Genomic DNA, 12,993 nt, shown 5'->3' on the forward strand with positions numbered 1-12,993 from the left:
CTACATATATATTCTGTCATTTCTCCATCGTGGAACCTAAGGTGGCGTACAAGGGTTCCCCATCCAGGCAGGAACCAACCAAAAGCTGCTTATTTTCTGCAAGGTGCCTCATGCTTTTGGACAATACTTTTTATCATTGTACTTTTCACATATCAAAAGAAGCTGCCTTTGGTTTTCCTTTTGGACTGAAAAGCAGGGCAGAAATTAATTCAAAATTTTAAAATAAATATACTTTTCAGGCAAGCCTTTATAACATAAGGCTGATCTAATGCCCACTTACCTGGGAACAAGGCCCATTGAACCCAGTGGGACTTCTTTCTGGGAATACAGAAAGACTGTGCTTTAACAAGTAAAGAACTTATTTACGGGTAAGCCTGTGCAGAAGGATTGCAGCCTTATATCAATTTATCTATCTGTTAATGGCAGCTGTCTTGTACTCAAATGAAATTTTTAAATTGCTGCTATCATTTGATTGTTACATCATAGTTGTTGCCCTTTCTTTCTTTTTTCTTTCATCTTTGGGCAGCTATTTTATGAACATTTACTTAACAGTCATCCTCGTTGGACACAGTGGGACTCCCTTCTCAAGTAAGCCTGATTAAGGCCCTTAAATGGCAAACCACTTCGAAGCGGGATAGCATGAGACTCTTAAGACCAGGGTCGTGGGTTGGAGCCCCACGCTGGGCAAAAAGATTCCTGCATTGCAGGGGGTGGCCTAGATGACCCTCGTGGTCCCCATGCTCCTATGAAACGAGTCGTGCGTGCATGTGGCTCAGAAGCTCCCTCTCCGTCCCCCTTCGAGCTTCTACTTTGTGGGGGGGGGGGGCGGAGGGAGTCTCCTGCTTACCTAACTTTGAACTCGAGTCTAGGGGGTGGAGGCCTTCCAGAAGTGGTTACCCCGCCCCGCTACTCCCCCCGCCCCGACCATTGGCCCTGCTGGCCGGCGGGGTTGATGGGAGTTTGCAGGCAAACGACCTGTGCGGAGCCCCCGGTTCCCCTATCTCCGCTTTGCGGGTGGGCTGGGGGCTCCCGCTTTGTGCGCTAGTTCCTTGACGTGGCAGGCAAGCCAGCCTTTGCTGCCCTTTTGCTCCTTCTGTTCCGCGGGCACCGCAGGATGTGTGTCTACTGAGGGTTTATTTTTATGAATGGGCCTCGCGCTCTCGGGGGAAGGAGCGCCCATTCATGCCTTTCCGCCTCGATCCAGGCGGCGTTAGGACCCGCGCGGCGGGCGGCGAGGAGGAGGAGGCGGCGGCGGCAGCGGCGGCGGAGGCTGCTTGGCCGGGTCGGGCGAGGCGGCTCCTTCCGAGGTGATCCTGATCCGGCTCTTCGCTCGCTGCAGGCCCGGCAGCATTAGAAGGAGGAGGAAGAAGGAGAAGGAGGAAGAGGAGAGGAGATGCCGAGCAAGAAGAAGAAGTACAATGCGCGCTTTCCTCCGGTGAGATCCCCCGCGGCTGCCCTCCCCTCGCCTGCCTTACCCCGGGGTAGAGCTTGCACCAAAGCCCGGCCCGCAGCAGCGGAGCCCCTCTTGCCCCGGAGGAAGGGAGCAAAAAGTGCCGGGGCTGCTTCTCGGACTGCCACCCTCCTCCCCACCCCACCCCGGCCGCTGCAGAATCCCCAGAGAGTTTGAGGCTGCGATCTTAAGCCCGCTGAAGCTGGGGAGGGGGGACCCCATTGAAACTGCTGAGTAGACACGGCTAGGGTGGCTGCCTAAATAAATTAATCAAGGCGGCAAATGAATTACTTCCCTTTTACTCCCCCCCCCGTACCTCCCATATGCTTCAAGCAAGATGTGGAAAAGGGGGGGGGGTGAGAGAAAAGAAAGCAGGTAATACAGACCCCTCCCTAAAAGACACTCGTGCCTGCTTGCCTATAGAAGTCTTAAGAACCCCTTATTTTTGCTGTTTATTAGAATAGACCTGGTGTGGGGAAGCTTTGGCCTTCCAGATGTTGCTGAACTACAACTCCCATCACCCCTTGGCCATTGGCTGCTGGCAGTCATAATTCTGCAACATCTGGAAGGCCAAAAGTTCCCCACTCCTGGAATAGACACACAAGCCTGCCTCCCCCACCCCCACTGCCTTCCTGCCCCAGGGAATAAAATGTAACCCCGAACACACAGGCAACTGATCCCTCCGCACAGAAGAGAAAACCCATAGGAGAGGTTTTCTGCTTTAGCAATTCAGTGAGTGTAGCCCATTTTCCAATAAAATACAAAACAAAATCCTCCTTCGAATAAGCCTGATGCACCTCCAGATGTTGCTTGATTGCAGTTCTCATCGGCCAGAGCCAGTGTGGTCCCTTGTCACTTGTCAGGGATGACGGAAGGTGTCGTGCAACAACAACTGAACAGGAACTGGTTCCCTGACCTGATAGACAAGCCCCCTCCCCAATGGAAATTGGCTTTTGTAGCCCCTGTGGAAGATGTGCCCTCTGCTCTCTGTGGCCTTTGCAAGATACAATCTGGCTCCTGAGGAATCCATGACCCTCCAGAAGTTGTTGGGACTACAACTCCCATCGTCCCTGAACATTGACCATGCTGGCTGGGGCTGATGGGAGTTGGAGTCTGCCCACATCTGCATGGCCACTAGTTCCAGAACTGTTTTTGGACAGCAGCTCCCATTGGCCCCTGCCAGCATGGTCCGTGGTCCAGCAACACCTGGAGGGAAGCAGGTTTCCCTCTCCTGGCATGGAATAAGTCTGAGTTTATTTCCTCTGCTATTTGCTAATGTTGATTGTTGGGTCCTGGGCCAACCTGAGGTCTTATAGTAAGGCTATAGTAAGGCTATAGTGGGTGCCTCTTTTGTAGAAGGGCTTTCTGAAGAGGGGGTGCATTTTCTTTTCTCTGTCCAAAGTGCTGCTGCTGGACAATTTTGGTGGAAAACCTGGGTTCCTGTGTTTGGAGCAAGACAGATTATTTTTGTCTCTTTGCACCTTTCATCATTTTATAAAACCTCTTATCCTTCCTTCCTTCCTTCCTTCCTCCCAAAAACCTTTTTGTGAATGAGTGATCAAGAGACTGCTGATCAGCCACATGTATTCCAAGCATGGATGGACTCATGATACATTTGTATAGGACATTATTACAACATTGGCTGTTTTATCTTTTCACTGCCTTTTGGGACAGTGTTTATTATTATTATTGGCGGTTCACAACTGAAAATTGCAATATAAAAAACACAAAATACATAATAAGGACATGGATATGATTATGTATTTTAATTTTAATTTTTACTTTATTCTGCTTTGTCATTTGAAAAACAATTTGGTTTAATTTTCCTAGCTGAATGTAAGATTTTATATTTCAATTAATTTTTTTAATTAAATTAAAATTTTAAAAATCTGGAGGGACGCATGTGAGCCTCTCCTGGAACATGTCCTGCTATCCTTTGACTTGTACAAGCATGAGAGTTGTAAAACCCATGAGATTTACTTCGGAGCACAGATGCATAGGATTGGGCTTTCCTTAGGGTTGAGAAGCACGTGACTTTGCAGATGTTGGTAAATTCCAACTGCCATCAATCCTCTTCCTCGGTCTGAAATTTCAGGCCGGCCAGCGTCTTTCCCATCAATTGCTGCCTGATCCTTTTTAACTGGAGGTTATGGGGTTTACCTGGAGATCTGTGACCTTTTTCATGTAAAGCATGTGTTCTTGCACCCTAAAACAGAAACAAGACTCCTGCCCTCATGATTCTGGATAAACAGCTAATTCACATAGGAAACTGCCTTAGACATGCACACTTCAGCTTATACCCAGAACAAACTTACGGTAGTTGGTCTCTAAGGTGCTATTGGACAATGTTTTAATTTTTTAATTTATTTCGACTACGTCAGACCAACACGGCTACCTGCCTGAATCTGCCTTAGACAGAGTCAGACCACTAGTCCACCTAGCCCAATATAAACCAGAGATGGGGAACCTCATGCTGGGGAGCAGATGGGGCTCTCTAAGATGTTCAGCCTGGACCTTGGGACTCTCAGTTGACAGTATCTGCTCCCCAGGCCACACCCCATACTGGCCTTCCTCCCTGCCTTCCCTGAGTGTTTTGTCTTGGCTCGGCTGAGAAATGTCCTTGACTGAGATAAGGCCTCTTGCTAGCTTGGGTGGAGGGTGCGTTGTGTGTGTGAATTTGGCATGTCGGAATGCAGCCTGCTCCACAAAGGCAGGAGTTCTATCTGCTTTTTGCCTCTGGTCCTCCCCCTTCCAGAAACTTGTCCACAAGGGATTCTGGCCTTCTGCCTAAAAAGCATTCCTCACTCCTGGTCTACACTGATCTGGAGATGCTGAAGACTGAGTTTGCATGCAAATCCTGTGTTCTGGCGCTGAACTATGGGTCTCTCCGCCCAACCCCCATGAAGCTAGGCTGGGCATTTCCACTTCAAGCATCGCAATGCCCCAGGTGCCCCACTCTCTTGCCCAGCAGTGGATCCTAGCCTTTCTTGACTCTGGCAGACAAGGGTGCCTGAGGGCTGTCCTTCAGCAAGCCCAGCAGCGCAGTCCTTCCTGCCAGCCCATGGGACAACCTGGGTGCGATGCTGAAAAGCTAGCTTCCCGAGAGCAGTGTGTCTTTTTACCCAAGTTGGTTGTTCACTGGCAGCTCCCTGCTGCACCCCAGGTGCCAAGGCAGAGTTCAGGGGAAGGCTTTAGTGCAGGGCTGGGGAAATCCAGCTCCCATCAGTCTAGAGGGCAATAGGTTCCCCTTCCCTGGTTTAGTGCTTAGGAGAGATGCTGAGCCTTGGTCACCCAGTCCAAGTCACTTAATAGTTATCTGGGGGGGGGGGATGCACTCTGCATGTGCTCAGAGGAGCCCTTGGAGGTTTTGTTGTTGGGCTGTTGTTTTTTTACTCTGTGGTCTACAGAGTTGGACCATTGGGCTTCCAAAATAGATGATCCCCTGGGCTGAGGTTGAGTTCCAGGATTACCTCTTCAATTTCTAAAGTGTTTCCTAGTGTTTGCTTCTAGGGCCACCTAATGAGTGGTTGTTCCACCTAAGCAGAAAGCCTCCAGTTCAAACGTCACCTCTGCAGTGATTATAACCGGCACCTTGAACTAGACTTGGGAGCTAGCTGGCAAACCGGTGGCACTGATGCCCTCTGTCGTTTACCCCTGTTGGGAAGTGAGGCACCACCACTGTGGCCATGCACACACATGACATTTGAAGCACATGGCTTCCTCCAAGGAATCCTGGGAACTATAGATTACTCTAAACTCAGCTACAGTTCCCAGAACCCTTAATAAATTACGGATACTTTTTTTTTGGGGGGGGGTCATGTGCTTTAAATGGATGGCATGCACACAGCCGCATTCCCTTGTTAATAGGGGTGAAGTACAGTGTGTCAAATTTGGTCTTCCAGCTAGTTTCCAAGGCGCCAGTTCAAGGCCCTGGTTATTATCGAGTGGTTGGAGGTGGGGGTTGTATTCTGTGATTCCACAGGCATGTAAAATGTGGTGACTACCAGGGATGTGATTCAGCTTTGTGACCAGCTAAGTTGAATTTTTTCAAACTCAGGAAACAAAATTTCTAGATCTTACAGGCTGTTTGGCTAAGTCCAGCTGAAATCTGAGAAGCCAGGGTTCCGTTTTAATACCCTCTTCCATTCTCCATTTTTTGTTTTTAAAAAGGCTCGAATCAAGAAGATAATGCAGACTGACGAGGAGATTGGCAAGGTGGCAGCGGCTGTTCCTGTGATTATCTGTATCCTTTTCGTCACATTGCCTGGATCTGCCCGCCTGCCAAGCCTTGGGCGAGAAGTGCAAGGAGGCCAAGTGGGGGAATGTGTCTTGTCCCAAGGAGATGGCTTGAGGAACCTGTAGGAATTCGATTCCGACCAAACTAAGCCTCCTACATATATTTTGCTCTAGGAGGCATAGTTTGGTCAGAATAGTGCATGGGTAGGCAACCTAAGGCCCTGGGGCCTGATCCGGCCCAATCACCTTCTAAATGAGGCCCGGCAATCAGTGTGTTTTTAAAGGTAAAGGTAAAGCTACCCCTGCCCGTACGGGCCAGTCTTGACAGACTCTGGGGTTGTGCGCCCATCTCACTTAAGAGGCCAGGGGCCAGCGCTGTCCGGAGACACTTCCGGGTCACGTGGCCAGCGTGACATCGCTGCTCTGGCGAGCCAGAGCCGCACACGGAAACGCCGTTTACCTTCCCGCTGGTAAGCGGTCCCTATTTATCTACTTGCACCCGGAGGTGCTTTCGAACTGCTAGGTTGGCAGGCGCTGGGACCGAGCAGCGGGAGCGCACCCCGCCGCAGGGATTCGAACCGCCGACCTTTCGATCGGCAAGTCCTAGGCGCTGAGGCTTTAACCCACAGCGCCACCTGCGTCCCTTCAGTGTGTTTTTACATGGGTAGAATTTGTCCTTTTATTTAAAATGCATCTCTGGGTTATTTGTGGGGCATAGGAATTTGTTCATATTTTTTTTTTCCAAAATATAGTCCGGCCCCCTGCTGAAAAAGTTTGCTGACCCCTGGAATAGTGAATACACTTCCAGAGCTAACACTGAATAAATTACTTCTGGTAAATGAGCCACCATTGCTGCTAGAGGGCTGTGAAAATTTGCGTCCCAGGCATTTTAGACTCGTCTACTCATGTACTGCGGGACGCGGGTGGCGCTGTGGGTAAAACCTCAGTGCCTAGGACTTGCCGATCGCATGGTCGGCGGTTCGAATCCCCGCGGCAGGGTGCGCTCCCGTCGTTCGGTCCCAGCGCCTGCCAACCTAGCAGTTCGAAAGCACCCCTAAGTGCAAGTAGATAAATAGGTACCGCTTTATAGCGGGAAGGTAAAAGGCGTTTCCGTGTGCTGCGCTGGCTCACCAGAGCAGCTTTGTCACGCTGGCCACGTGACCCGGAAGTGTCTGCGGACAGCGCTGGCTCCCGGCCTCTAGAGTAAGATGAGCGCACAACCCTCGAGTCTGTCAAGACTGGCCCGTACGGGCAGGGGTCCCTTTACCTTTACTCATGTACTATCTAAAACCAAAGGGGCATATTGGATGCAATATGTGAATTTTTTTTCCAGCAGGGACCTGCTGCTAGTCAGCCCCAGGCAGGATGGCCCGTGCTCAGGGATGAGGATGAAGCTGTTGTCCCACTATATTTGGGGGGCCTGACAAGTTCCCTAGGACTGGATGGACAAATCTGACCTCAGGCAGCCTCCTGTGTCAGGCTTTGCACTCTCTGCACATTGTCAGGAGGTTGGGGGGTGGCTCCCTTCACAGCATCCCTTAACTGTAGATCTCCCCAAGCTCGGGCGCTGGAGCTCTTTCTAGAATCGCTACTGAAGAAGGCCTGTCACGTGACGCAGTCCAGGAACGCTAAGACCATGACCACATCGCACTTGTGAGTACCGGCTGCACATCAAGGTGCAGGGGCAGAGCCAGTCATGAAAGGGTGGCGGATGGAGGCAGAGTTGGTGCAATCAGCTGGCAATTACTGACATCGTCTCCCCTTGGTTTTTAATCCCGTTTTGGAAATGTGTATATTCCTTGTGGCAAGGAGTTCCCCAGTTCAGCTTTCCTCAAAGTAAGCACAGGCATTGGCTGTGGAAGTATTGCAGTTCAGCCTCCCCGTATCAGGCAGAATTTGTTGAGCTTCAAGTGCTTTGGCTTGAAGTGCAGAAAGTGTTTTCATTTTAAACTGTTTATTTCCCCCAACCATGCCTCTCAAAAGTATTTTTTACTTACTTACCTCCTGTTACTTCGTCTTTTTCTTTCATACATGTATCTAATTCCCCCCTCCAAACTTCCCAGTTTCTCTCATTCCTTCTGCCCACTCCTTTTACACTCACTTCTTCCTTCTGCAGCAGCTTTAGACTGTTATCATATTCCTTTTTGTTTCATTTACTTTAAAAAAATTAACTTTCTTTCTTTCTGATTTCCTTCAGTACCTCCTCTGGCTTCTTCCTTTCAGAGGAGTGAGACCTTCCTTCCCTCCCCTGCCTCTTTCTCTTTTTCTTTATTTCTCTTTCCCACCCACCTTTACCAAGCATACAGGTTTGCTGGCATTGCTCCTCCCAAAAGTCAGAGGCCACAATGGAAGAGTGAGGAAGCACTGTGTGAGCTGTGGCCCTGAAGCACCCTTGAAAATAGACTTAAGACCCACTGGTGGTCCCTGGCCCATTGGAGAAACATCAACAAGTTGAAGGCAGCTAGCTGCCTGCCTTCACAAATCTAGTAACCTTTATTTGAAACCATGAGGGCTAGAAACTTGTCTCCCCGTCCCCCTGATTTTAAACAGAAGTTTTGTCACTGCATCAGCTGTGTCTGGATTTCCCATCTAAGCCTGTCATCTGGTTTTGCAGGAAACAATGCATAGAGCTGGAGCAACAGTTTGACTTCCTGAAGGACCTTGTTGCCTCCGTGCCAGATATGCAAGGAGACGCGGAGGATAACCTCATGGAGGGGGAGAAAGTTTCCAGGAGGTAGGAAGGGAGGGGAAGCCCCCGTAGCATAAGGTCCCAGGTTCGATCCCCGATTGCATCTCTCCACTTTCCCAAAAATGGCAGGAGATGGCTAAGATCCTTCTCAGCCTCAGACCCTGGACAGCCTCTGCAAGACAGAGTAGACAGTACGGGGCTAGATGGATGAATAATCTGATCTGGCCTAAGATAACCTCCTTCATAATGGGTGGGATGGGAGACACTGGAGGAAATTCTGTCCCTCTCCCCTAATCTGATCTTTGCTAAAGGGGGGAGATGGGGAGGTTTTTCCCATAATATGAATACTTGCTTGCTTCTGCTTCAGGAACCTTTGCAACCATCCTGCAAGTTGGCTAGTATTGTCCTTGTTAAATTGTGAGTGGGAGGCTGAGGATGGGGAATTGGAGGCCCTCCAGATATTGTTGAGCTCAAACTCCCATCAACCCCCCAACCAGGGATGGCGGGAGATTAAGTAAACACACCTCCAGAGGACTGCAGCTTCCCCAGCCTTGTCAAGAGACCAGTCCGGCTGAGCTAAGACTAGAACCAGGAATTTCAGCTCTCAGTGGCTACACGTGACATGTGTTGGGCCGTAGCCAAGTGGCAGAGCATCAGTTTCTGAGCCGCTGTTTGTGTCTGCCTGGTGAAAGTGGAGACTTTTCCTGGGGAGGCTTGCTTTAGGTGTATTTAATTATATGAATCACTCCCCCAGCAAAAATCCCTGAAGCAATTTACAGGACGAGTGAGGTGCAATTTACAGGACGAGTGAGGTGCAGTAATGAATAAAAATGCATCATTATATTCAAAATGTAGTTGTAATGGTTCTAGGGGTTGCTCATGCGTAAACCGGGGCAACACCTGGCTGGGTTGCCTGAGTGAACCTTTTCTGTCCGGACAGCCACTCACTCGTGGCTGTCTCAATCGCTGGCAGAATCCATCAGTGGGCGTTTCTTGAACTTCTTCCAGCAAAGAAGCTCTTTGACGCCTAGTCTCCGCCTACTCTGCCCCCCTTCTCCACTGGTGCTACGCTGATTCTCTTCCCCAGAAGATGGGCTGCCTCTCCCCATCCCGGGATGCTCTCTGGGACCCCTCCGGAGCCTGCTCTCTCCCTCCAGCCCTGATGGCAGTTCCCTGACAGTAGTCAAAGCAAAAAACAACAACACATCCCATCATTGGTGCTGCCCAAATGACCAGGAAAACAAAAATGTCTTGGCCTGGCAAGGTTGGTGCCAGGCAGACCTCCTTGGGGAGAGCTTGCTAGAGGTGCGGAGCTACCACAGAAAAGGCCCCTTTCTCTTCTCGCCACTCTCTGGAACTCCTTCAAAGGTGGGATGCAGAGAAGGGCAATGGGGGACATGATTTCAGGGTTCAGGAGGTTTATATAGTGGAAGGCAGCCTTTAGAGATAGGGGTCCTGAGCTTTGCAAGACAGTAAAGGTCAAAGCCAGCAACTGAGCCCCGGTTTCCAAATGGTCTTCAGGGGCAGCCCCATGAACAACGCATTGCATAGCCTAACCTGGAGGCCTCTTCCGCACACCTGTCTCCACTTTCTTTTCCTCTCTGGTTCAGGGGCCGGAAACCTGGCACTGGGCGAAAGAACGGCGGCCCAGGCAAAGGACGGGATCCGAAGCAGTCGGGCACAGACTCAGAGCAAGAGGTGGGCTGGCGTGGTTTTGAGTGTCTTCAGAAACTGAAACCCTCTTCTAATTGCAGTCCAGAAACACTTTTTTAAAAGTTTATTAACCACCTGACCCTGTTTTTCCTCCTCCTTTCTCTTTCTTTTCTCATCCCGCCTCCCTCCCTCCTTTAAATGAAATCCTGAAGAACCACAGGGCGCCCGCAGGAATTTTTCCGGGTGGAGTAAACCACAGAGAGGACGAACCAGGTCATCCAGGGAGGGGGATCAACTGTATCGTCATCCCCCTTGGTGGATGCCCATGTACAGTCTCTTGACCCACTTTTGGTTTCTGTTTGTGTGAATAGAAACCCAAGGCGGCTGCTGTTCATCTTCCTTCCCCCTGGTGGTTTTGCTTGGAAAAACCACCCTCTTGCTTCGGCCCCTTCCCTTTCTGCTATCTATAGATGGTTAACTTTTTTGGAGCCACCCTTGCCTCATCTCAGCGGTGATTCTTCACAGGGGGGTGAAGTTGTGGCCTCCCCCCTCTTGCCACTGTGCTCACGGCCCGTATGCTTCCCCTCTGGGCCTGCCAGGCTGCACTGCCCAGGAGGCGGCAGCAAGGCGGGCAGGCAGGGGCTGTTGTGCTGAGGCCTCCCTGCTCACTCACACTTGGGATGGGCAGCTGAGCAGGCCACAACCGCAAGGAGCGAGCTGAGCATAGCCAGGGGGCTCAGTGGGTGGGCAGTGAGGCCTTGGCAAGTGCCCCACAATGCCATGCCCCGATTCCAGCCCAACTTCATCGGGCATACACAGTTTATTCCTCAATATTCCACCCTCTTTTCTTACGTTGTTTTAGACTGTCCAGCCTCCAAGCAGTGGGCTGAGGCAGTGATGTTGGTTGTATCCCAGGAGTGGGGGGCCTTTTTTCAGCCTAAGGGCCGCATTCCTTTCTAGGCAGCCTCCCCGGGGCCACATCCAGCAATGGAGGTGAATCTTCCCTTTGTACAGTAGGCTAGTTTCCCTGCACACATACAAACCCCTCTCCCCTCCTTCCAAGCAATCAAGAGGCATCTGGGTGTGGCCGGGGGGGGGGGAAGGGTCCTGAGGGCTGGATGGAGAGGCTTAGGGGGGCCAAGTCTCAGGTTCCCCGCTCCTGTTGTGTTCAGTGCACTGTCCTTGCACAGCAGTGTGAATTGGGTCTGCTGGGCTGGAAGCAGCCCAGGAAACACATTTCAGCTGCCTGCCTAGAAGGGCAAAAGATGTGGCTGCAGGATCCAACTAGCTTGGTTGCTCCGAGTAAATGATAGGCTGGCATCAAGAGCATAGCATCGTTCCATGGTGACCCTTTTTTTCTCCGGCCTGTGCAGGACGACTCTGAAGACAGCGAGAGCAACGGGGAGGAGGAAGTGTCCCACATCGCCCCTCCTGTGCGACCTGCCACACATCTCTCCACGTAATATTTTCAGTGTACTCCTGTTTATTGCATTTGGCCAGCAGTGTGTCAGGAATTGTGGTTGGGAGCTCTGCCCTTTTAGCCGTCAAGCTGGGATTCAAGTGCTGTTGTCGGCTGCCTCAAAACTGTTGACGTCTGTGTGTTTTGGGGGCAGGGACCGGATGCCGCTTTGCTATGGCCCCTTTCAATCCTGGCACCAGCCTTGGCTTAAAGTCTAGGCTGCTGTTATTTGTTCTCCTCACCAAAGAAACCCTGATCTGTTTCTGAGCCTAGAGGGGACAGGGTCGACTTGCAGCCTTCCAGATATTCCTGGGCTCCCGACTCCCATCAGTCCTAACAAGCATGGCAAATGGTTGTGAATGCTGGGAGTTGTAGTCCAACAGCGCCTGGAGGGCCACAGGCACACACCCACACACCCCAGGCCTGGAAAACATCATCATCACCCCCAATCTATAGAAAAAGTGCCTTGGCCTGCACACTAATCCGACCCCCTTTTTCTCCCCCTGCAGTGCTCCAACACCGTATCTACATTTCACTTCCCCGCCGGTTCCCGCAATACCTCTGCCTGTCGCTGCACCAATGGGGACGGTGCCAGTTGCACCCCCACCTGCGTCGCTTGCGCCAGCCCAGGAAGACGAGGAGGATTATGACTCCTAGCCCTAGTTCTGGTTTTTTGCTGTTGCCACTTTGGGGAGGGGGGGGAGGGGAGGGACAGAACAGGGTTTGAACGGGGCTGTTCTTAAATTTATTAAAAAACATGAAACTGTGGCAGGATGTGTGTGTGTTTTTGTTGTTGTTCTGCCTGCTTTTGCCCCCAGCCCCTCTTGCTACTTTGCTCCCTCCCCAGTGCTGAGATAAGCATCAGTGGTCCTTCACTCCCTGGTGCCCTAACACCATCTCATGCCCCCAGTTGCCACCACCAGGTATTTAGCTGATTGTTCTTGTTGCTAAACAGAAAACCAGAGACATGGACAGTTTTGAAAAGCAGATCCATTTTTTAAAAAAATCAAGCTTATTCCTCCCCCCCCCCCCAATAATAATACCAAAACAAAATACCAAAAGAATTAGGAGGGTGACTTCTCCTGAAGTTGATACAAAGAACAAAATTGGGGGGGGGGGAGAGGCCAGTATGGAGTGGACCCATCCATTCATCCTCACACCAAAAACAATCTTGTCTTCTCCTGCTCTGGAGTGTAGGACTCAAACCAATGGCTTCAAGTTACAAGGAAGAAGATTCCGACTCAGTATCGTTTTGACAGTGGAACGGACACTCTCGGGAGGTGGTGGACTTTCCTTCCTCGGAGGTTTTTAAGGAGAGGTTGGGTGGCCATCTGTCTGGGATGCTTTAGCTGAGATTCCTGCATTGCAGAGGGTTGGGCTAGATGACCCCAGGGGTCCCTTCCAACTCTACTATTCTATGATTCTATGAGTGTGCCAAGTGGGGGGAACACTCTGTCTCCTCCCGGCAAAGAGAGAGAGGAGACCTTTCTGGTTGGGGGCAGGGAA

The 12,993-nt window shown here is 50.9% G+C and overlaps 1 protein-coding gene across 1 annotated transcript; it reads left to right on the top strand.

Moving 5' to 3' along the window:
• The first annotated feature begins 551 nt into the window (after window positions 1-551).
• DRAP1 (DR1 associated protein 1) lies at window positions 552-12,516 on the top strand. Its single transcript, XM_079957663.1, has 8 exons — window positions 552-588; window positions 1,205-1,435; window positions 5,621-5,693; window positions 7,246-7,339; window positions 8,301-8,420; window positions 9,986-10,073; window positions 11,402-11,487; window positions 11,997-12,516. Exons 2-8 carry the CDS (start codon window positions 1,394-1,396, stop codon window positions 12,142-12,144), a joined length of 651 nt encoding a protein of 216 aa, XP_079813789.1. The 5' UTR covers window positions 552-588; window positions 1,205-1,393; the 3' UTR covers window positions 12,145-12,516.
• Window positions 12,517-12,993: the final 477 nt, after the last annotated feature.

Source organism: Podarcis cretensis (genome assembly GCF_951804945.1).
Source record: "Podarcis cretensis genome assembly, chromosome: 16".
NCBI classification, from domain to species: domain Eukaryota; kingdom Metazoa; phylum Chordata; class Lepidosauria; order Squamata; family Lacertidae; genus Podarcis; species Podarcis cretensis.